Source organism: Anoplolepis gracilipes, chromosome 4, assembly GCF_047496725.1.
Source record: "Anoplolepis gracilipes chromosome 4, ASM4749672v1, whole genome shotgun sequence".
NCBI classification, from domain to species: Eukaryota; Metazoa; Arthropoda; class Insecta; order Hymenoptera; family Formicidae; genus Anoplolepis; species Anoplolepis gracilipes.
In genome coordinates, this window is record NC_132973.1 from 9263407 (window position 1) to 9289685 (window position 26279).

Below are 26279 nucleotides of genomic sequence, written 5' to 3' on the forward strand. Positions count from 1 at the left end.
TAACTTATCGACGTTTATCTCGCGCCTAGCCACGTCCTAGCGACGTCCGCGTCGTGTCGTGTCGTGTCGTGTCGTCGGTAAATAGAGATTAACATTCACCGCGCAACGAAACGGCCGTATACTCGTTGAGATAATTGCATGACAGAGTGCACGTCCGTAGAACGAAGGTGTGCGTACGTACGCACGCGTACGTGTATGTGTGCGTATGCGTTCCATTAAGAACCGCGACGCGTCCGCGCGAGGTACGAGAAGGGATCGGTGCCTGATTAGTTTGAATTCTTCGGCCGCTCTCTATATTCTCTCGCCTCTGTTTAACGTCGCATTGAAACGCGCGGCCCCCGGGGGATATGTCGTTATGAATTGTACCTTGTGAAACAGCGTTTGACGCTTGTTAAGGTAGTTGAATGAAGATTTAAATTGACGTGAGAAATGGTGATGTTGCGAAAATTTCTTCACTTTAAAGTTAACTCTAGTCGGTAGTTTCGGGCAATTTTGATAATTCCGTTTTATTTTGCGGCCTAAGAAAATTATTCATTAATTATCATAATCGACTCGTATTATGTTACATAATATTAATTAATAATGCGGCGAGAAAGATAAGGCAATCTTTATAAATTTAAATCTTATCTTGTCTCTCGTGAAGAATTCTACAGATGAACGACTTGTTTTTCATCTGTTATCTGTTGGAGATCTCGCTCTAAAGCACGAGGCGCGAATGCTTTACGCGCCTATTGAGGAATCTCCGCGTATCTCTGCGATTCGGGTAATGCATTTCTCGATCGCACCTTCGATTTCAAGAGAGAGGGAGAGAGAGAGAGAGAGAGAAAGAGAAAGCAACGACACACACACAAGAACGTATATCGCGCTGCCAAAATCGCGTTATATTGTTAATCACATATGAGCGAATCCTCTTCTTCCTACACACCGCTGCGTATATATGTATGTATCCCCATCCTCATCCCCATCCCCATCTCTCGTAGCCCGCCGTCGACATAAAGTACGTATCGCATTAGCGCGTTAACGCCAATGCGTTAGCCGCTCGGCCGGCGCCGAATGGCGGCCGGGATAAACGAGGATAAAATGACGGGCGGGGGTGGCCACGAGGTGGTGGTTGGACGTGAGGAAGGGTGTGGAATTGTCACCGATTGAAAACAACGCGCGTCGCTCACGTAGGAACGGTGGCGGGGAAATGCGGAGGGAGGGAACGGCAGCGGGACGGATAGAATTGAAGGGACAGGCAAGCAGGGGAGAGGAGAGGGTGGTCGCGCTGGGGGTGCACCAGGGGGTGCATTCTATGGGGAGCAGCGAACAGTGTCCCGCTGCGTTCGATTACAACGTCGGGCGTAATAACCGAATTGCCCACGGCCCGTTAAAGCGTTTACACCGCTTGACGGATGATCGACCACGGTGACAACTCGTTTCGGGTAATATATGAATATGGACCGTGGAGAGCGTTAACAGACTCCCCCGATGAAAATGGCCGACGGCATTCGTACCTTATTTTGTGATAAATAATGCGCGCGCGAATCGAGACTTTCTTCGCGCGGAAAGAAAGTGCGAAAGTGATTTTTTTTTTTTTTTTTTTCTCGTTCCTGCGGCAAAGTTTCGCGAAACGATTGAAATCTTGAGAATAATGTAAAGTTACGCTACACTCGTAACGAAATCAAATTACCTCCAAAAACTCATAATGCAGATTTATCGCAAGCTTGAAAATTTACTCGTTTTGTTAAAGTTGTATTGGTATGACGTATATAAATATACAATATGTTTCTATTGTAAAAATTGAATTTTTAGCGGCGCGTTTTGTGTTCTAAATTAATTGATAAATTACCTTAATGGTGCTTTTAGTCGGTATAATATTAGGTATATGTATAATGGGCAAAAATAAGATAATTCCATTATCTTGAAAAGGACCGAAGGGGAATATAAATCAAGTTGGCGGGACGTTTCCACGCGCGATTAAAATACCTAAATCGTCACGAGAGCCTTTCGGTTCCGTCATTTAAGTCACCCCAATTTTGATAACGACGGCCGTATATCGGATTATAACAATCACTCGTAATGACTGTGATGCTCACCCGTTAAACTGTTTATACCCGTTTACACCGATATCGGATGATCGATCAACGCGCGGCGCGGGTCGTCGCGTTTGTAACGAGAACGTAATTCCCATTCTCTCGTTTGCATTCAATAAAGATCATGCTAACGCGCGATGACGAAAATGACATATACGTAGTACAGAATCATCCGAAATTGTTTTCGGATTCCGGTCCGCTTTCAATGTCGACTCTCCTATGAACTCGCCGGTGAGTACAACCGATTATTAAGATCCAACTTGACTACGTGCTGCGATATTTTTACAAAAGCAAACTTGACTCGATAATTTTCTTCTTGAAAGTGTATCTCTCGAAATTAAATTATCGCATCATTAACAGCTAACTCATTATTGGTTTCACCGTCATCGATTAAAAGTTTAAGTTACCTCCAAGTTCTTTTTATTCTTCCTTTTAATTCTATAAAAGATTCGATCAAGTTAACCGAGATCGGTTCACTGAAATCCATAGTGATCCACTAATTTCTCTCTCTCTCTCTCTCTCTCTCTCTCTCTCTCTCTCTCTCTCTCTCTCTCTCTCTTTCTTTCTCTCGGCTCGCGAAACGCAATGACCAGCGGATTTCGGCGCGATAACCGAATCGCGCATGGATCATTAAAGCGATTAGGCCGGCTGTTGCGGAGGCGGCGATTGCCATTTGTCGTTGCCGCGTGCAGAGAATCCTCGAATTTTCGGCTCCAAGATGGATTCACGCGTCGACCGTGCCGGACCGACGCCGCACGCCGCACGCCGCACGCGCGTGTCTGATTAATTGCCGTCATTCGATCAAGAACGACGTCGCGGCGCATTGGTAATGCGGCATTACAAATGACACGCACGGCCGCGATATATACGCGGGGGGCTATAAATTACGCGTCGCGCGTGTATCGCGTGCCGACAGAGATGCGTATGCGCCTGGCAAAATTGATGTTTTTATCGTTGTTAGTTGTTATATACGGCGCGATTAATGAATTATCGTGCGCCAACGAGTCGCGGAATTGAAATGTCGCCTATTCGCGAGTCGATCATTTGAGCGAGTATAATAAATTGTCCTTTTATTATTTACTACGCCAAACACTTTCCGCGACGATACTATATCATGATATTTTAATTTATCGACATTTAGATGACCTATTTATCTCACGATAAGCACCCTATTCTCATATTTCTTCACGTGCGATTATTGTTCTCTCTGTCTAAAGCATCTTCGACGTAAAGTTATAGCCACGCTTATAGGTACATACTATACAGAATGTCCCCGGAAATTTACGCGATTCCACGTGAGACGGGATGATGCAATATTGAAATATGATAAATAAAAGCGAGAGAATAAAACATGTGGACGATGCTTATCGTCGTATTATTTACCGAATAGTAACACGAGTATGGAATAATTACGAAAATTCAGACTTACTATAATAATGTCAAGATTGTTGGTGAGATGATCCGGTAGAACACGCTTGCTCACTTCCTCTTCCGGCATACCGTCGAACCTGTCGTGCTTCTTCCTCTCTTTGTACGTCTTTGCGCGTTTCTTGGCCTCCGCAAGCTCCGCTCTGACAATGAGACAAAAAAGAAATAAACGTAGAGGGCCTTAATAATACGAACGGATTCCTTTATGCTGTGTCATACGATTGAGCGCGAAAGGCGCGCAACTATTTCTCTCGATCAGCAGGGGACACGGTGGACTTTTTCCGCGTCTGCTTTTTGTCGAGCCGGCGACCTCGGCTCGTGTCTTGGACTCGCTACAATGTTTTCGATTCGCGACACCGTAACGCAATGTTACGTTTTCTATTGGCCGAGAATTTATATTGTGAATGCGCGCGAATAATACACGGATGAATAAACTCGTATCTCGCGATATAATATAAAAGGAGCGTAGATGCGATTTACGGTTGTTGTGTCTTTAAAAGACAAAAGGAATAGGCTCGCGCGCAGATAAAATAATACAGATTTTTTTTTAAACACGTGGAATATGAATAAATGAGTATTTTAATGCGAATTAAAATATTATGGACAAAACGCGCAAATTAACATAATTCTGCAGCGGTACGTAAATTAAGTTAATTAACGTATTTGCGCACGTTATTTTTTTAACGTTACGCAATAGCACAGCGAGCAGTTTCGAAAAAAAAAAAAAATACCGAGGAAGTAGAATATTTACATATAATGTAATGTATAATGTAGCCTTTGTTTAATCACGACGATATATTTAATTAAATAGACATGCTGATGTACAACACATCAAGAAAACATGGATATTTTGCTTTTAAGGCCTTCAATTATTGTTTTAATGAACGTCTTATCACGTAACGTATATCTATAATAGTAGCGTGAATCTGATCGCGTTCCTAATATGCGAAACTATTTTTAAGTTTTGGCCGGCTTCACACATAAAAATAAGCGTAACTGAAGATCCTATCGGATCGGCAACATGGAGCCCGGTCAGACGCACATTGTTAGCAGAGCGGATATTTTTAACCATAGCTGTGTGTGCATGCAAATATATAACTAACTCCGGTTATATCGAGTCGCAACTTCGTGGCCGGTTCATGATCCTTTTTCAGCTCAGTTTCTCTTCAGAGAGAGAAACTCATTAAACGCATTTATTAATAACAACAATGACCTTTATCTTGGATTATAAATTTTAGACAATTTTATTAGAAAAAAAAGAAGAAAGAAAAATACGCGGTTCGATTAGGTATTTTCTAAAATAAAAATTGCGATTTTAAAAGCCAAGTCGCAAAATCGACGAGTCTTGGACAAGATGTAATAATTGATTGCGTATATATTGCGACTCTTACTCCTCGGGGGTGAGTATCATCTCCGACTTTTTTTTGCGGCCTCGCTTCTTCGGCTGATGCGCCAGCTGGGGATTGACGCCGGCGGCGCCGTTCATCACGAGATTCATCTGATGATGTTGTGGCCCGGGCAGCGCCCCGGGCGGCGTCGACGTGGGTGTACCCAGCCCAGGTTGGGCACCGCCCGGACACGTCATATTCTCGGGATTGCCGCCTCCGCCGCCGCCTGGACTGCTCGCCGTCCTCATGCCGCCCATCGACATCTCCTCGTCCACGAACGAGTACGGGTCCACTGGCGTCTCGCATTTTATCGCCACCTGGAAAAGAGCGTTGTATCAGCAGAGGTTGTGGATGATCGCGCGCGCTGTCATTTTTCGGCAACGCGAAATAAGATGCGATTTGGAATTTTCGTATCGAAATGACTTTGCTTGTTTTAGGATTTTATGTCACGATAGGAAAGCTCGAACGTAGAGCTACTTTCATTTAGTCTTGTTCGAATATTGAGATAAATTTCGCGAAGAAAGGAAGCGTCAAAATTAAAAATTTGTGAAACATAATCCATAATGTGAAAGATTATACGTCATCGAGATGTGACTCCATGAATGTTTCACGATAAATTCCGGCGCGTCGTTTCTCTATATTACAATATTAAGGACAGACATATTACCGTATATTTAATGACCGAATTTCTCGCGTTCCTTTGAATAATACATGTACGACAGGAACATGTTGAAAAGGGAAGCAAAGCGGCAAATTATCCTTGTGATATCTCTCGATGACAGCTGATGTATTCTGGCTGATTTAATTCGCTCGCAAAATTGTGAAACCGCGGAATTTTTCGTCGCGTCCGCAAGTTTCGGCGCGACGGCCGGTTGCGGAAAAATGAAATTTCTCCCGAGCACGTACAATCTCGACGTAAAACATGTACCGACGATCGTGGACACGTACAGAAATGATCATAAAACGTATGTAACCGACACTGTATGTATGTATATATGTATGTACTTCCCAATGCCTTGGGGGGAAATAGTAATAGCGCAATTGCCGCCCGTGGACCAAAAATATACAGCCACGTATAACATATCGACCGTTCACGGTTGTAAAACGTGCAGCTGTGTCTCTTCTTTTTTTTTTTTTCTTTTTTTCTTTTGTAAATTTTGCGCACAGTGACGACTGTTCATCTCCTGTTGCGCGTTTCATATCGTTTGCTTTTTGCATTAGCCGCAAATCAATTAAAATTCGAGCGATTTGTCTTTGAATACAAAGAATGATGATGTGAATTTTTGCAATCTCCGAAAATTAATTGCTTTTCAAACTGAGTGACAAACTCAAAAGAGTTGCATGTCTGATAATATCCGGGATATATTATCGGTTCTAACATCAAATATGGGATTAAATTATCTGGCAACTTTCTTGCGTCTATCGATTGAATTTTGTCTTGACAATATTAACGAGGTGGTATATTAGACGATTAACGCGACAGGTATCTGAGTGACGCTTCGCTGTCCGATTCTTCTCGATGGCCGCGCAAAAATCCGATATCGCAAACTAAAATAAATGCTTCGAGCGCGCTATCCCGCCCAATGAAATCAGAAATTATTCAACAGGCCGTTGTTGTATTCCGAAGACTGTCAATAATCGCGATAATTTAACGTATCGATATTCGTACATTCTACGCTCTTAATTTTAAACAGTCTTGTTATCGTTTGTTTATTTTGAACGATACGGATGTAGAATATTTCAAACGACCCCTGTGCTTTCCTTATTTATTCTTGGTCTAAAATTTATGCGAGAAAATCAGCAATTTTTTTTCCACTAATCGCGTTTATTAATATAACGCACAACTGTGAAAGGAATCGCGTCGCTTTTTCGGCGTCCGCGAAAAAATGGTAGAGTAAAAGATAACGCGCGAATCTGGCAAGGCTTCGGGGATTACCGAGGATTTTTTTATCGCGACACGTAAACATTCCCTCGCTTGCAATTTTCAACCTGGTCCCATCCCGACTATGGCCTTTCCAGCCGACATACCTACGCTCTTGACCCCGTGATAACCCTGTGAAATCGAGGTCGAAATCCCGCAAAGATAAGTACTGGTAGTTACCGCAGATGCGTTATCCCCACTATTTGTCCTTTTTCCGAGCTTCGCCCGAAGGTCGCCGACAATATTACGCGCGATAAGAATGTATTCATATCGCGCACCGTACTGTTATTATTTACTTGCAAAAAGACCGTAGCGAGCGTATAGCGTCGTACTAGCAGCGGAACGATTTATTTTATCCGACAATATTAGAGTATAATATTTGCGTTATAAACGCGAAAATAGAGAAAAATCTTTATTGCCAATCGCTGGTTGCGCAAAGAATGTTCGTTTATCGATTTGTACAGCTATTAATCTATATATTTCGGGAAAATTCATAATAGAGCGCACTGTTCATATATTAAAACCTTTGCTTATTCGACTCTGCTTTTACGCGTGTATGAGATATCAAGAGAGAAAAATTAATCAGAAATGATTTCTGAAATCTTGATTTTCTTTTCTGCAGAATGTGTACATAATTTATTTCGAAAATTAATATAATTTTCAACGAGACATATTCTATCATTTGGCCTTTAATTATTTCGAGAATTTGTAATTTAAAGTCCGTCGGCTCAAGCTCATTTATAGAAACGATCAGACACCTAGATAAGAAATCTAGCTAAGGATTAAGGTAAAATAATGTAAACTGAGATTTAGAAAAGATGAGCGTGAGATAATGCAGAGAGGAGAAAGATTCGAGCTCGATAAATCTGGAATGATTTGTTCACGGTTAACAATTCGATCAACGAAAATTTGCTCGTCGACCGTTCGTTCGTTAAAACGAGAAGCTAGCAAAATCGGGATCGATCGGTCGTCATGTCACGCAATAATTTTCGAGAAAAAGATTATTGATCCTGACAGGGGATAACAATTTTGCGGATAATGGCAATTTAATATCGGATGAAATTTCTGTAATTCGCGCGCGATAGCGCCGATAGCCAAATTGGGGAGCTGCGCAACCTGCAATTAATTCATGAGCGGAAAATGCGCGTTCTGATTGAAGTCGCTGAAAATTACTATCGTCAAAATATTCATCTGTGAATCGCTCTCGCAAAAAGCTTTTATTGCTTCAGTTTGTAAAGTGAAAACGTCAAATTCCGCTTAAAAGATGCAATAGCTTCCTAGAAATACAAAGGAGAAACCTTTTTGTATATATTTCGTTATATTCATATATACACTATTCTCCCTGTGTGTGTGTGTGTGTGTGTGTGCGATGTTGCAGTATGTAAATAAATATCAACAAATTTTCGTGTTATCCAACAAATTCATTTATATTTTCTTCTCATTTTATCGACGAATACGATTACCGATACAGAATTATAAAAAAAAAAAAAGGAATTTAAAATGTGATTTTAAAATGCTATAAAATTATTGCTTATCTCTATTAATTCAATTTTATCACGCATTTCGCGTTCGTATCAGTCGAAGGAATTACGCAAGACGTAAATGATCGTAGAACAGTAATGTTTAGAAAGATTCTTCGTTCACGCATAAAAGGAAAAATAAGTAACACCGCGTGGCGGTCCATCCACGGCTTTCATTGTACAGCGACAGAAGTAACGTTGCATAAGTAGATCGTAAAGCTAACATGAAAATGCAAATCGCTGCGCGCGGCATTGCGAAAAACCCGGAGTGGCGATTGCGCGCGTCTTTATTGCAATTTATTGCTCGTAACTCTGATTGCGAGGTGCCAGATACGGCCGATATGGCAGAACCTAATGAGAACCGTCTGCGCTTTTTATTGCGCAATAATTTTGGCGTTTTACGCGCGACTTCTTTTCCTTTTTCTCTCCATTTATAATAACCACATATTTTCTCCGCCGATTACGCGGTGATACTCGATCGCGAAGTCCCGTGGCACTTCATATCGACACGCGATCGCCGCGTGTTTTGTAATTTGATTGACACCTATCGTGCATTTCTTTGTTAAAAACACGATCCACTCTGATCTGCAGATTTAAAATCGCATTTTATCGCGCTTCGCGCAGGATTTCGAGATAATAATTGTACCGCGCGGACACGATAAAATTAATATTATTACTACTGTGTTACATTTTATCCAAAAAAAAAAAGGATATTAAATATCGTGTCAAAAATAAGAAGATCAATAATCTTTCTATGTACGCTTAAAACAAAAGGAGAGAATACGAGAATATATTCGAATGTATTAATTTCGGATTTGTCATATTAGGTAGCGTAAATTCGTTTAATCTAAAATTCTGATGTAAGATCGATCGAGAATATATCATAGAATCCTTAGCTTCCGGCATAATTACAGCAATCAAGTACGTATATCACCGACAATTTCGCAAGCGAAGCATTATTCCCGACGTTTAAACATCGTAAACCAAGTTAAAACATCTCAATTATATTCTTTCCCAAATATTACGACTTGACAAAAGAGAGAAAGATACACTTTTCTCCGATAATATTCCACCGTAATTCCATCTAATTTCAAGAAACAAGGTAATATAAAATCGCATTCGGCTCGGTCATTGCGGATACGTAAATAGCTCGAGGGAGAAACGGGGGTTGGGGAGAAGGACGTGGATGGGGAAAACGCGGGGAGGGTGGAGGAGAGAGAGAGAGAGGCCGGTCGTCGGGCAGGGTAGGCGAATATGAAAAACTCACCTGTCCGAGGGCGGAGGCGGTCGAGCCCGGCTGCTGGGGTTGATGCGCTGTCGCTGATATCGGCGTGAGGGGCGTGTGCGGCGTGTGCGGTGTGTGCGGCGTGTGTGGTGTCAGCGGCGTGTGATACTGCTGACTGCTGTCACCGCCGGTGCTCCTCATCTCGAGGTCCGGACTCGTCTCGTAACCGTCGTCCCTCGCCTCCTGCTTCACCATCACTCCTGCGCGCAGAAACAAGGACGGGGTGACGCCCTTTAGATTTTCGGCGCTCGCTTATCTCGTCGCGCGTTTGTGGTTTTCATCGATATATATATATATATATATATATATATATATATATATATACATATATAGTGAGGCTGCTCGCTATAAGCGTCATGAAAAATCTTGGCGCTGATGCGAGGCGTGCGACATTATTCGCGGGAATAAACTCTTTGCGCGACGCCTGTGATAATAAATTTTCCCGCTCCATTCTCAGTATGGGAAGGTCACGGGAAAAACATGAAATACGTTAAAGCCGAAGTAAAGGTTGAAAGTAAATTTACGTGTAGAATTTTGCATCTATCACGTATTGTTTATATCAATGTTATGTTTACGTTCGACGTAACGATAAATCGAGGAATGTGATGTTTCTTTCGTCCAATTTTAGTTTGTCCTGGCGTCGCACGCAGACATCAGACTCTCGTGACGGCTCGTTAATCATTTCCCAAGTTTCTTCTATTTTCCTTCTCTCTGTATGTACACGAGCTAACTAGTTGAAATTATCGCGCTATTAATTTACAGAGGAACTCCTGTCACTCATCTCGTCTCGTTGTATTGTGAAATACTTCCGCCGCGAAACTGAGAGAGCAAGTCAAGTGACTCATCGAGTGCCGTCTAACTTCAATCCCAGACAGCTACAGGTAAACGGGCACCAGTTGAATTTTCAGCCCAGTTTAAACATAGTTGTCGGGCGATTTGCCCGGAATCAAAGTGCGCTTCGAACTTTTGATATTTGTTCGCAAACTTTTTCAGGAGCGATCGAATTTATCTTTTCTACGGCTTTTTAAATCAGGTAAAACTCGATAAGTTGAAACTTTCTCTTACGGGTTTCCATCAAGACAAAATTTACCGTAACATATTACCGAGATTAAAAATAATTATGGAAAAAAATTATACAAGATGATAACAATTTATGCTCCCAATAAAATTTTAAATAGTTTTTATGGACAAACAAAAGTTTTGCTCTTACATTTTTATCGTGCGCTATGATAATATACACATATACACACATAGAGGATGTCCCGGGATTTAACCGATAAATTTCTGAAATGTGTTCTAGATGTCACATTCAAGACAAGAAAGTTTATATACATTATAGATCAATTCGGCTCGGTTATCGAAATATAAAGAATTTAATTTTTGTTCAGTAACACAAAGTTCTGACAACGATCTTCCATCTCGACCAAAATACCAGTTTCCATTAGATACACAGTGTGTCATTTCAAATATTTATTTGACATTGAAACATTGTTTGGTTGATGTTAAGGCTATCGCACACACCATACATTATTATTATACTACTAAAAATTTCTGGATACATTTCGTAGACTATTTCAAGTAAAATCACATTATTCTTAAAACATGCTTCGATTTAGTTTTAGAGACTAAAAATGTTTGGTATTTTTTGTTTATTACAATATTAATCAAATTGTATATATCTCGAATTATTCTGTAGTATATATAATGTATAAACTTTCTTGTTTATATATAGAATAAGTTTTACAACATTCTAAAAGTTTATCGATTAAAACCCTAGAATTAAATATATATATATATATATATATATATATATATATATATATATATAAAGAACAGTTATTAAATATAAAAACAAATCTCTTGTTTTTTTCATCATCAAAACTAAAGCAACAGTTGGCATACTAAGGAATAAAATGTACATTAATTGAGTTGTCAATCAATTCAATATGCTGCGATCATAAAGCTCAAAGTAGTGCCGATAAATGATGAGGAATAAATAAACGAGGCATTTAACTGATTTAAGAGATTATTATATAATCCACGGGCCTGGCCGCAACCTTTCGCTCGGTTTAGTATCACCCCGAACAAGTTTTATTGCCAGCGGTATCGTCGATGGTAATTTAATAGCTGAGGAGTACCGAGAGAAACGAGTTAATCGCTCGTCAGAAGATTTACCGGTTAGCCGTTGAAAGCCCCGGTAACAGCAAATACCCAGCCCACCCGCGCACGGTTCACTCGATGTCCGACGACGCGTAGAATTGTTCAATTGACCCAGAGAAAAATATTCCGCGGATTGATGACTGACAGCTCGGTGAGACGACGTGTGTTTGTAATTGGCCTCGGATTTTGCCCCGTGCGTGCGCGTATATTTCGGCACGATTGTCGCACGCCCACCACATACGCATCGCCGATGCCGCGCCGCGCCGCGCCGCGCCCGTGCGGTCTCGCTCTCGGGAAATATTTTTTTACAATTTCGCGCCAATTGCCGGGGATGATATCGACCCGATATAGTTTCGCCACGTAAGCGCAAACGTCGGCCGTGCGTTTTCGCGTACGTATTAGATTCGGCCCCTCCTTCGCGAGAAATTACAACAAAAAAATATACCGTTGCAACATTGACAGAAATCGTCATGAAAAATTCGAATTATATGAAACAGTTCGCGATACTTTTGCACACACGAAAAAAAAAAAAAGAAAAAAAAAGAAAAAAAGAAAAACCCTTCGTGATATAAAATATAGGTATATATTATTTTTTTTCTGGGGATGCAACGTAATATTGGTAAGCATACGCGTTATAAATAAATCACGATACAGAAAGGTGCATGGTACTTGCGAGAATCCCGTTATAATGAAAATTAATTTCGTAATAAGCTCGTGTTGAAATGAAGCTTTTTCATTGATTGCGCGTTCCGCGCAATTTCCGAGCGGGCGAGCGAACGCGCTCGCCGATCCTTTTTCGTTGTGAAATTCCATGCGAATCTGTTTAATGGCTCGCTCGCAATCGCGAATAAACGCGAGGACGAGCTTTTTGCAATACGGCATGTACATACGCACGTACGTATGTACGAGTCGTACATATATGATTCGCGACGACCGCACGTTCGTCGCACGCGCTCGCTTTGTCACACGATGGCGAAAAATATAAAATTAATATTGTATCTGGTCCGCTCGCTACCTTTTTCCCTCTCTTTCTATCTAGGTACCTTTTGTCGCGATAATCGCGCGATATTGAATCGTCATGAGGCGGGTAATTTTTTTTCCCGTATTCAGAGACTGCCGGCCGTGCCGCAGCCCCGCTAAAATACCAGAGTCAATATTTTCGAATATCGGCCGACGTTTGATATTTGCAAATTATATACGTGCGAGCGAGAGACTCGTATCACCGGTCGACTCTATTCGCGCGCGCGCGCGCACCAGTTTATATTGTAAAAGAGAATTCAGCCAATAAATTTAATGCAACGCTAATTTAATCGGAGGAAAATTTCGTCGGGAAATTTTTTCGGACCCCCGCTAATTAATGAGCGTGCCGGAATGCCGCGCTCTCGCGAGTCCGCTTTTATTGCGAATCGCGGTGGCTTTATTCCAGCGTGGCGACGGGGTCGTAGTAATTAAATGCAACGCGCGAACGTTGCGCGACGCATTGAATTAGCAGAATTGTTTCCGAGTTTTTTCCTTTTATTTCTATCTTTTTTTTTATCGACTAGCGCAGAACCTGCTCTCTCAAACGCGATGTCCGATCGGCAAAGTCTGTCCTTACCTTGAGAAGTCGTGCAACTCATCGTCGTCGTGCCGTTTGGTCCTCCGTTCTGCACCGGTGACGGATACGACCTAAAACAGAAACGACAGAACGCTTATAACGCAATCTTTCTTTCTTTTTTTTTTTTTTTTTTTTTTTTTTTTTAATCACGTTCAGGTTATTTATTTTTAAATAAATAATTTTTAAAATTCATCATCTATTAATGAAAGAAAACTTTTTTAGAGGTACATATGTAATCACGATCACAATGCTGGAAAGATTTCGCAAAAAGAAACTGTGTTAAGAAATTATTTTTGCGCAATCGATATCTACGTTTCGATTCGTAACGCTTTAGTCACAATGATTAATGTATCATCATTATTTCATCATTGGTTATTAAAAATATACTGAATATTGTCATTGCACTTATCGCAAACTATTTTTGATTTTCAGAAGCGGATGTTGCGGGACTTCATTGTGCGGTTATGCAGCAACAGGTAATACTGCTCGATTATTTAATAATAAGCTATCTTTTAAGATTTAACGGTTTGATCGAATATGAATGGTCGCATAGTTAAAATCGGAGAGTAGAATGGTGGTAGATTACCATAATTCCGGCGTATAGTTATTTAATCAATCTTAAAAGCGTGTGTGCATATAATTTCGTAAATTTAACTTCTCGTTAAAACAACCAATCAATAATCTAGGAGCTAATTACGCATTATTTCAATATCCCTTTTGTCGGCGTTTTTCCAACATAATTTAACATTTTATCGAATTTTCCTTTGATATCGAAAATATCGAATATTACATTTGACAAACCCGTTACGAAAGCGGTACTTAATTTAATTAATTTTCAAATTACCTGTAATGTTCTTTTAGTTAGCTCTTCTCTGTCATACATTTAAAAGGCAGAGCCAGAAACGGTTTTTCTCTAATTAAAATTTCCATAATGTAATTGTCCTTCATTAAGATAGTTTCTTGCATATGTTTTCGTTTATATTGTGAAAACAAAAAAGAGATTTTTTTTTTTTAAATCTCAATTTGTGTTTATCACGATTTTGGAGATTACGTCATGCGTTATTCCTTATACATATATTAATTTCTTGCGGTATATATCACGTAAATATCGTGCTGCCATATTTCCTAAAGTTAGTATACAGACAAGACAAGTGAATGAAGAGACTCGGCAAGTTTTATAAGTTTTAGTTCATGCGACGTAACATGGTGCCCCAACTTTACTTCGAGAGAGTTTTTCCTTTCATTTCATTAAAACTTCGCGCCGAAAGAGAGAGAGAGAGAGAGAGAGAGGGGGGGGGAAGAGGGGGACAGAAAAGAAGCTTCGCGCAAGGTTGGTTAAAAAGCGTTGCCACGAGACGGCGGTTATCGAAGAATAATTATTGTTGTATATATTATAAAAAAAAAAAAAACCGCGCACAACGTACACAGGAAGCGCGATAAGATGTACAACGTAATAACGTCTAATTTATGTCCAACTATACGACGTATCGATCTAGATTACGTCACGAACGAGTAATAAAGATATGCATTAACAATTTGAATACGATGCCGATGCAGTGATAACACGTGCAGTTTTACGCGACTTTATTCAACGGGGCACGATACGTCGCTTTTTATTTATTCGCAATTAATAAAAATATTACGAAATTCTTTGTGGAAAGAGAAAGAGAGAGAGAGAGAGAGAGAGAGAGCGTAAAAATTATTAAAAAAAATTAATGTTGATAAACGCAAAGTGCAGATGGGCAATTTGCATTTATCACGATGAAACGTCGATTTTTCGAAATTTATCTTTCCGATGTACACACGGACCACTCAATTAGGGATTATTCGAAGAGGAAAAAAGAAATGTCGATTTATAACAGCAGAGAGAGAGAGAGAGAGAGGAAAGGGGTAGGTCCCGTTCCATCTCGCGCGATGGTAAACGCGCATGCCATTTAATTGATTGTGCCGGGCCGCGGTCGCGCGCGCGGCAATTATGATCGCGTCCTCTCTCTATTTCACCGTCCCTCTGTCTTCCGACTAATTATGAGGCACGTCGCGCGGCGCACCGCGTTGTTGCCACCCGTCGAAATCGTTTTGCACGGATTACAGATATTATCGGGGCCGCGAGCCGCGAGCGATATTAGAGCCGAACGACACTTAATTATCGCGCGCAGTCAAAGTCGAACATTGTCCTTATGAAGTGTCGACTACTTAATTTGTTTTATTAATATTTTCTGCGCCTTGAGCTGCCCTCTTTTGAGATTGTTGCCGATACAAGAGGTAGGTCGCGATTACAGTGCATCGGACTGCATTTATTATTTTCATGTAGATTAGGACTTATAAAATAGCGCGACGTGCTGACGTCTTGATTGATCGTTTTTAAAGTTTTCCTTGTCCCTTATGCCGAGTTCAAGGAATTTATCGTCTTTAGATAATGTATGTACGTATAATTTTAGAGTTAATAATAAGTAAACATTATCTACGTTTGACTGTAAATTATACAAATTATCTCTTTATGCTTGATGTATGCAAACAGTAACGGACGGTTTTTACAAATGTTGCTTATCATTTAGAAGGCGAAAAAAATTATGAATAGTTTAATAACGACAATTACAATTATTCAAGGAAAAAAAAAAAGAAACTCAGCGACAAAAAAATCATTTGCGGTGCGTTCTAATAAGGTAGAATGAGATGCCATTGAAATTATAAATAGCGAAAATTACAGAGAAGGCATTGCGCATACGCGCGAGGTATAATTATATATCTTGAAAGTAGCTAATCACTTTGTTTTCCGTATGCAAAAGAGTGCGCAAAATGTACCTCGTCGCGATGTCCTAAATGAGAAACCGACAAGTTTCTCTATTTCTTTACGACTTTAATTATTTTCGTGGAAATACGATTGATTATACAGCGTGTTTTTTGTTGTTGGAACATTTCGCGCAGCGATCGTTTGTCAAAAATCGATGGCGAAATAAGATGATGGAAAATCGACGGGCGCGAACCGGAAGAAAAGACTTTCGATATCTTGCAATTTCTCATTTGAGCTTGCACGAATGCAAACTCCATTCCAGCCGTCTGCGGAATCAGCCAATTACGGTCTTTGACGTTATTGAGCCTCGCGCGCAGAACCGAAGTGCAGCAATGTCAGGATTAGCTAATGAGGCGAGATTATCCTCATGGGAAGTCGCAATTAGCGGCTTAATTCGTCTCCGAATACAATCAGACACGATCAGATTCCGTCTCTTCGAGCGACACTTGGCGAATTTCACTCGAGTAATATCACGAATGAATAGATTTTCACTTTCTTGAAGGAAGGAAAATCTATTTTTCGGATTTTTTCACTCAAGTTTCCCGCCGTTCATTCGTCATGCTTGCACGCTCGTAATCTTTTATCGCCTATTTATATTTAGAAATTCAAAAAAAAAAAAAAAAAAAAAAAAAGAAATAAAAAGAAAAAATAGATAGAGAAAATTGAGGAATATTTTTTTTCTTTTTTTTTTAATTGAAAAAAATATCCATTTATTAAAAACTGTATGTCTCAACGTTTAATGCTCATTGTGAGTATAAATATATTGTCGAGTAACAGTAAACTTGCGATAACGTATATTTACATTTACAATATACGTATCATAGCAAAACGGTAAATCATTTCTGTTACACCCTCGTGCGATTCGAGAACGTGGGGGCGTGATGGACGCGCGGAAGAGGGGTACGGATATAATAGTAATACGTTGGCAGTCATCGGATTGGTTTACTCATGGATGAAGTCTAAAAGCTCTGTCATCCGACACTGGGGAAAGTCATTCGATGAACCATTGACGTCGATCGGCGGCAGTGGTGGCGGCGACGAGTGTAGGCTACAACAACGGTAATGCCTCCCGACGCGACGCTGCGTGGATCGTTGTTGTCGTTTTCGGCTTCATGCGATACGTGTAATTCAGCCGCACGGATTCAACGACGGCGCAAATATTTTGTGCGAGACTAAACGTAAATATTGTGGCACGCGCGGCGATATTTAATATCGTGCTCATGCGGCTCTCTTTTCCTATATTATTTCCGCCTATATATATATATTATAAAAGCCGGATGCGCATTTTCGAAATCGTGGACAAAAACAGGGGCGCGAATTGCGCGCCGCCGGCCGTGTATGTATTGCGCGAGCCATTTTAATTTCATATCTGCGCATTCAATATCATTTTAGCGCCGCGAGCCGCCAAACCGGAGCTAATAGGCGAAAAAATGTTTTTGTTGTCGACGCATTAATATGGGAGAGCCGTGGCGTTTTTATCGCGGTGATATCAATTTTAAAGGCTATCACTCGAGAATATTTATTCATTCAGATATTTTCATCTCTCTCGAACAATGCGAACGAAACGGGATTCGGTGCACAATCTATATCTTTGAAACGCACTATTTTATTACATATATATATATATATATGTATATGTGGAATTTGTGCAAAATTTTTATGAAAATGACGATACATAATGTAAAGAGGAATCTTGATTTAAATGATGTAAGAATTTTAATTATGCGCCCCTGTGTGCTCTATTTTATCATCTACCATCTCAATTATTTGATATATTAAAGGATGCCGCGGAGAGACTTATTATTATTAGCGCACTAACAGGAATTTCGCTTTTTTATGTTCGACCAGTATAATCCCAACAGTATTTTGTATAACTTGTAGAAAATAATTTCTCTACACAACTACGAATTTAATCGGACACTATTTATTTCGTAGAGAAATACGTTGCATGATATATCAAATCTCTTTCCCATTGCTGTCTAAAAAAGTATTCTGGTTAGAGATTTTATTGAATAATTAATTTTTATTTTCGTGTAACAAAAAAGAATTAAATTTTTTTATATTACACATAAATGCCTTGCACACAGTCGTTATAAAAAAAAAAAGAGTAGCAGTTGTCACATTACAAAAAAAAGGCAGAATAAATTTATTAACATTTATGTATTAATTTATACCGTTTCGCGCGTCATTCGTCAACGTACAATTTATAATCTCGTTATCTACGTTTCTTATTCCGATCGCCGATTAATAGCGGCCTCGCAACTAATGGCCCACCGAGCCGCGTTGTAATTGATAAAACACCGGGTACCGCAAATGATTTCAACCCGTTTAATCATACGCTGTCTCTCAAAGTGTGTCTTGTCTCGAATCGTGTGCATGACGCACAACGACGGCACACATTCGCGATTGTGAAATTACGAAGCCGGTGTAACAGGAAGAAAAGAAAAAGGCAGAGACCGAGTTGCGACCAACTCGCGTAATAACGTCAAGTCGTGGGCCTCATAATTATCTCATAGTATCATAATTATCATAACCCGCGAAAGAGAGAGAGAGGAGAGAGGGATTCAACATTCATACCGTTGTTTTCCTACGCACGTTATCCCATAAGGGGGAGGGGGGGGGGAAGAAAGAAAGAGGGGAAAGCGTGGGGCTCTAACCGTGCAATTACAGCGCAATAGTCTACCATTATCTAGAGACAAGTCTATCAATATTACATGACCGCGTCTGGATGAAAAGGAAAAAAGTTTTCCCGCACTCGCGTGCCTTCTTTCTTTACGCTTTTGTCATCTTTGACGAATCGTTCTTCTCTTTCGTGCGGCTCTCAAAACCGCGAAACACAAATTGCTCGATGAGCCGCGCGAAATTTTTGCAACGTAGGATTCGTGTTCTCTTTGTTTCTCTCTCTTTCTCTCCATATGTATTTTTAAAATGTTTACGTCAAGGTTACGTGTCTCAAGGACGTGTTCTTTTTTTTCGAGTCGGACACTATAGCACGTTACACAGAATTGCGCAGAGTGCATTAAAGCAATTTGCAATGTACGCGTAACGGAAATAATGATGGATTTCAAAATTAATGTTGATGATTCGGACCATTCAGTTATTGTCATTTATCTTGTCGTCGGAGGGAGATAGAGAGCGAAACGTGACGCTCGGCAAGATCTGTTTCAACACGTAGTGATTCATATGAGCCAGCTATACGCGCTCGTCTGAAAGGCGTATCTACAAATTAACTCGTTTATCAGCCGTTATCTATCTATGTCAAAGGAACCTTCGAACGTGTACACAGCGCGTATTCGCCGATAAGTTTTCGTACAAGGTAAACTGAAATGAAACTTAGCAAATTACAAATTAAATCAGCGTGAAATTTCATGCGGGTTAAATTGAAGACAGATATACATTTTGTAATCATTAAATCTAATGTTAATATAATACCATAAATTTTGTAATTTTTTTTCTTAAATAACCGCATGACAGTTTCGTTCTCTATTAATAAAATTCACTTGAAACAATTAAGATTATTATGAATATAAATAGAATGGTGTTTATATTAAAAAAACAATTATATTCTGTAATTGTAGAAAAATTTCTATATACTTTGCGATAATTATACAATTGTTTGCGTTTGAATTTTTACTCAAATCATACGTCTTACAGCGTGTAAACGTTTAAAAATTACAACATTGTGATATATAACAATAACGTGCATGAATGTTTAATACATTACATAAATTATTATATATGCACATAAACTAGATTTATTTCGTTTTGCGTGACACCTGGGGGAATTGAAACTTTAATTATACAAAATATGCATTATAAATGATGAGGTACTTGTGATCAACAAGCAGAAAAACATATCTTATAGCTGCGAAAGACAAGGCAATGCGACAGAAAAAAAGTCAATGACGGCGAAATAGTTACGTAAAATGTCGCAGCTGACAGTCTTTACGATTCGATAAAACGACCGGAGCGGATTAAGTTAGATTTATTTCCTTCCGTGAGTTGTCAGAATCATTCGTTGCACTTACTTCCATAACAAACATTTATCCGTTGACGACCTCGTTAAAAAAGAAGAAAATAAGAAAGAGTTTCTCTTTTCTTTGTGTTTTTCGCCACAAGGATGAGGGTACCTGATGTATAACTTGCAGTAAATTATGTTATCATATTGTTTGCGAGAAAAAAATTCTTTAATGATATATAAACTCTCTCTTATACTGCATTCAGATGAGTCATTTTGAAAACGATGAGAAATCTTGAAAACGAGAAAAAATATTTCGCAGTCAGTGTTGTTTTACAATTTTTCAATAGAGGTTTTTCATAGGTATTTAATGTAGATAGCTTCCCTCTAAGTTTGTTTCAACCAATGTTGTAATCGAGATATGAGTTTGTAGATACGCAATTATTTTCTACTTTGTTTTTTTTTTTTTTTTTTTTTGCTGCAACATCAATTTATGAAAAACCATTATGCAATTATATCATCTCTAAAAAAAAAAGTTTCTCACGTAAATGGGAAAAAAGAAATATAGCTTGCTGTACATTATCCATGTTGATTTAAAATTTCACTTTCTAAACATAAGAAAAATTAATAAGATTCTAAGTAATTGATGCAAATTGATAAAGTATAATTAATCTGAATCTAATCAATTTTTTCGGCTCTTTCGGTCGATTCTCTATCCCCAAAGAGGTTTTGCTTTAAATACGTTAACAACTTCCTCCACAGTGGGATTTACTTTTGTAAAATCTTCTATATGTATATCGTGCAAAAAAATACGCCGTTAAAATACGCTGCTAATCCTCATAATTGTTGTACGCGTGTTTCCGCCTCCGTCGGAAAAGTTTCGACCTGCTGAAAAGAGGAAGAAAAAATTGTATCTGCGGAAACATTGCCATGACATACCGCTCGTAAAAGCATAGTTTTATAAATGGCAGATTTTCGCACTGCAACGCGTTGAATGATGCATTTCAGGGGACATTATTACTTAGGAGAGCTTAGACCAGTGCATTTTTGCATCATCTCGTAATGTTTCGCGTTGACTTATTTGTTTGCAGAAAAATATCTCCCAAGTGCGTGCAACGCGGTGAACTTTTACAAATATTTTATTAATATATTATTAGTAATTTTTGAGATATATTTGTATATTTCATTAATAGCAGAATGTTCCACAAACTATCGTGCAAACTTTGTCAAAAATGTAAACACGATAATGACGCGATAGTTTCTAATTTGTAAGTGATTAGTGTCATCCAGTAATATTGCATGCTAGAATTCGCACATTCAATTACATCTACACACATACACACACATTGATCTGTCATCTGTTATTGATCTTCATAGCACATATGATATTGATTTTCGCCATCCTCAGCTGATTTTATGTTTTGATTTCTCCTATACCCACATATATTGCAATAACAATTAACAAGTTTATTATTAATAGCAAATCTTATATTACACACTCACTCTTTTCTTTTATTAAAAATATAAATAATTGATTAATTAATCCGCTTAAAAAAAATATTAAATTTAATGTAATTAATCTATATGTATGTAATTAAAGACTATTTTTTTTATTGGAAATACTCATAAAGATTAATGTATTTTTATTATTTTTTTCAGTAAAAAATTAATATTATTACGGAGTCAAATTAATATTATCAAGTAATATTAACATTACAATTATCTCTCTGCAATTATTAAAGTTAAAATATTATTTTCTTCGTGAAAATTTGAGAGGAAAAAAATATATAATAAAAATTAAATTTTAACACTTTTCCTATCAAAATCTCAAAAATTAATTTTATTCATTATATATTAATTTAATTTACATTATAAATTTAACACGTGCATTTTTATTTTATAGTATGTAAACTCACTTTAGACAAAAATCTATAATTTGCGATAAAATTCTAGGCAGAACTCTATCTAGAAAATTTTATATATCATAAATGAAATACAGGACACACGCACGCGAGAAAGTAAAATAATACATAGTATATAAAAATAACATGTCAGAATACACGCATATATTAATACGACATAAATTGTCGTATATATAAAAATATAACTATAATTTTCTTTATGTTGATTTCTGTCGCAAATTTAAGTAATAATAAAGCAGGTTTAAATATTTCGAGGCAGAAATATGTGATACGTATTTTTCGAGGCATACGACTGTTGTTTACACGCGATCACCTTGTTGTCATTCGCGCACATTATCTTACAAAACGCGAAACGTGATCGTGACAAGTGATCGAACTGATTAAAACACATTCCCTTGATACAAGCAGTACATTCGCTTCTTATTACGTTCTCATGTGTATATACATCGTGATCTTCTCTACTCTCTTATATTTAACGCTTGTAGTTTTTACATTGCAAATTTAATGCCTGTTTTTTAAGTCTAATTCCGTAAATGTATCAATCAATATTTAAAAGCAATTCAGTACATATTGACGTTAAAGTGTGGCTAAAGAAGGTCACAAATATTATGTAATATACGATTATGTGAGTGTATTATTTCCATATTCGTAGTAAAAATACTCAATATTGTCTTCGAGTATAAATTGCATATGATTAATCACGAGGAATTAATTATAAGTAATTGTGTAGTCTGGAAATGGTAATTTATTCACAGATTAAACATATCGTGAATTTATCAATGCATTTCAGAGAAAAGAATATTAAGAAAATGGTTAGCAGTTTTCAATAATCGATAACAGATAATAAAATACACATGTACAGTAACAATGACAGATCGATACGCGCGTAATCACGCGGATTCTACGCAATATCATTGACTAACGATCGCTTATAATTCAGAACCCATTACAATCTCAATATTCAGATTCTCAGTGTTAATTAATCTTTACAATACACCCTGTTAAAGTATTCTATAATAGTTGCATGTGGAATATCCTGTATATTGTCAGAATGTGCATAGATATATCAAATGCAAATTTAACGGGAGCACTTTCCGAATTTTTTCGCGTAGCTACACGCTGAGAATATTTTCTATTCGTGATATTCGTCAAATCTTGTGCACGTCCGGGATACTTCACGTCATATGATTTCATGATTTCATTTCGTGCAGCTTTACAGCGAGAAGGGAAGCGGTTTCTCGAGCGTTCTGAGATAGAACGAGGAAGATGATAGAACGAAAGGTTTTCGCGTAACTTTGACGCGTAACTTACATCCTAGTGTACATCATCACCAAGAGCGACGTACCTATGCACGTCATTCAAAAATTTCGAGGAAAAGCAACTTGTTTGAATGTGCTTGAGAAGCGATGACGAGATGCGGAAAAATGACGTGCTCCGCTTTTACATTTAATCTTTGATATGTTTTTCGAATTAAAAATTTTATAAGAATCAAAAATACGCTTGAAAAATTTTAATCAGTCGTCTTTATTCGCGTAAAAAAAAAAAAAAAAAAAAAAAAAAAAAAAAAATTGGGAGTTTCGTGTAAAACAAAGGAGATGAGAGGAACAATGTACTGCGAAGAGCGCTCATAATTGTAATTTGTCAAGTTTGCTTCTCGGACTGTTCTTGCACACAACTATGGCGGTTCCTAAGGTCGCACAGGCAAGAACGAGATAAAAGATATCGCCAACCTCCGACGTACAGTCGCCGGCAACTACCACGGCTTACAATTAGTCGTGGAATTTTACAGCTGTAGATCGGTATATACATATATAAGACACAAGGTAAAAAGGTGAATTAAACATTATAATCGAGTGATATTTAACGAATATAAATTGATTTTTATATTGTAAATTTGCTTTTACTGGATATTATTTTGAACGTATTTCTCTAGAGGCTATTAAAGAAATTGATTTAGAGGTGTTTGATAAATCGCACTGCGATATATTAAATCCATTGAGCGTCAGTGTCATCGGTATTATTCATTAGTCGATTACGATCGATACATAGCGATTTAATATTCGCGGTCAAATCGAATAACACATTCGATGCAGGAAACTGATGGCAGTGATGAATATCGAGAGATTAATGCAAAAGTCATTACAAACATCATATTTATTCATGCATATTTACAGTGTAAAGGTTAACAAATCTTGCGACTCTAATTCAATGAAAAAATTGATGAGATTTTATTTGATTTGCGATGACGCGGTAAGGAATATGACAAGGGAATAGGAAGAGAACTTTTCTTTTTCGCTCAATTAGAAATGATAAAAAAAAATTGGATTTTGCATCTATAAAATGCAAAATAGCTCTTGAATCGGCACATTTGGCGGCGCGGCCTTCTTTTTCCGCGTTACAGGACCTAAAGCACGCCGGGGGGCGAGCTTTTGCAATTTAAAAATCGAGCCACCTTAGTTACTCGCTCGCTCGTGAACTCGCTCGAACACGCTCGTCGCGAATAATTCCGCCTCACGGCCCACCTACCCCCCTCCGGCAACAATGGCGACTCCGAAAATTCTCTGGTGCTGCTCGAAAACGGTATATATGTATATATACCGCGCGCGCGCGCGCGCGAGAGAGAGAGAGAGAGAGAGAGAGATAGAGAGAAAGCCCGGTACAGTCGCCAACAACGCGTCGCTGCGGAATTTCGGCTGGCCGAAGAAGAGAAGAGACGAGACGAGACGAGACGAGACGAGACGAGACGAGACGAGACGAGATGAGAGGAAAAGAGCTGCTTTACGAGCGCGCTCAAGAAAATGACGAGGCGCCGCGCGCCGCGGCGCCTCGTGCTGGAAAAGTGCATTTCACGTGCCGTGCGAACCGCGCGTCCATCCAACCCGCACGTCCCCTACGCCGCTTCCGACTACGCGCTAATTCGAAAATACTCGGGATAATTTTCAGCCCGAGCTATACCTGCCTGCCCCATGTACTTTTTATGTGGCGCTCGGACCTATGTACATGGCGCGGGCCCCGATGTACATACGTACCTACATACATACGTATGTACTATGTACATAGGCAGCCGCGCGTTCGCGCGCGTATATGCCAACGGAGGTAAATATACAACGTATATAAGGGTAGCGTGTAGGAGATGGTTGGTACATAGAAGTACTTGCTGGAAACGACTAGGGCTATTGGCGGGGGTGAAGCGAGGGATGGAGGAGGGCAGGAGGAATGAGAGAGCATGCCTCTCTCTCTCTCTCTCTCTCTCTCTCTCTCTCTCTCTCTCTCTCTCTCTCTCTCTGGCTCTATCTTGCTCTTTCCAACACTCTCGTGTAGCGAAGGCTTCGAGCTACGTTTCGAGACGTTTCCATGCATCCGTACCATGAATCGCTCATCTTGAAAGTCCTTTTGCTCGCTTGAGTTGCAGGGAGAATCTGTTGGTCGATCAATACAGTAATAACTCATATTAAATTCCAAGTGATAAATGTATGTATGTATGTATGTATAATATATATATAGAGATAATATTTGACATTTTCCAGATAGACGCTAGACATTAAATTTAGATAACTCACCAATTATTTTGTCGTCATTAATAATCAAGACTTTGAAATTGTGTCAAACTCTCTACTCGTCGAAAACAAAAGTCTACCTTTCGCCTTCTAAACTTGAGAAAGCTGTATTTTATCGATAAAATCATAATTGAAACTTTGATCAATATTTGTCAATATTGTGCCTGTTAATATCAATCATAATTACACGCATATACGTATATACGCGAAAATAATTTAACGACTCGGAGAAAGAAGAAATACGTTGGTAAGATTTTTAAAAAAGAACCCCGACGAGCAATTTCAACGTTAAAGGGGAGCCCGTTCCTCGCGCAAGCTATCGAGCGTCCGCGCTGAGCGGGGGCGCGGGGGGGGGGGGGGAGGGAGGGAGAGGTGGATCGATGGTGCCGTGGGTCGGGGCTGCGAATTTTGCGCCGTTTCGAAATTCCGCGCGAATGAAGATGATCTGGGATCAGAGAAATAGCACACCAGTAATACAACACTTTTCGCCGAAACTCCTCGGATTGAGTTACCAGCGGCAATGCAGCGCGCGATGCAGCGCGGTGCGTTTCGCTCGTGTGTGCGCGCTCGCGGATTCGACGCGCGCGCGAGGTTTCCTCGTGAAATCGGAGCCCCGTGCTTTTTACCCCGGCTCACAGGCACACGGAATATGTTTGAAAACAAAGTCCCGTCTATGC

General features: G+C 39.2%; 2 protein-coding genes across 13 annotated transcripts in view; one reads left to right on the top strand and one right to left on the bottom strand.

Moving 5' to 3' along the window:
- Positions 1-26279, top strand: part of Dnmt3 (DNA methyltransferase 3) — a 134774-nt gene that overhangs the window by 35922 nt on the left and 72573 nt on the right. For 10 of the 12 annotated variants that reach the window (XM_072890739.1, XM_072890750.1, XM_072890744.1 and 7 more), the window contains one exon: positions 13807-13850. In XM_072890739.1, the coding sequence (XP_072746840.1) occupies positions 13807-13850 (44 nt within the window). Of the gene's footprint in view, positions 1-10227; positions 10499-10634; positions 10651-13806; positions 13851-26279 lie in introns of those variants that run through there. The other 2 variants (XM_072890751.1, XM_072890752.1) reach the window with 2 other exon arrangements.
- The window catches only part of Tdg (Thymine DNA glycosylase), a 108687-nt gene that overhangs the window by 29316 nt on the left and 53092 nt on the right, over positions 1-26279 (bottom strand). The window contains exons 2-5 of the mRNA XM_072890754.1: positions 13375-13445; positions 9600-9817; positions 4895-5208; positions 3505-3646 (exon numbers count right to left, since the gene is read on the bottom strand). Coding sequence (XP_072746855.1) covers positions 3505-3646; positions 4895-5208; positions 9600-9817; positions 13375-13445 — 745 coding nt within the window. The remainder of the gene's footprint in view (positions 1-3504; positions 3647-4894; positions 5209-9599; positions 9818-13374; positions 13446-26279) is intronic.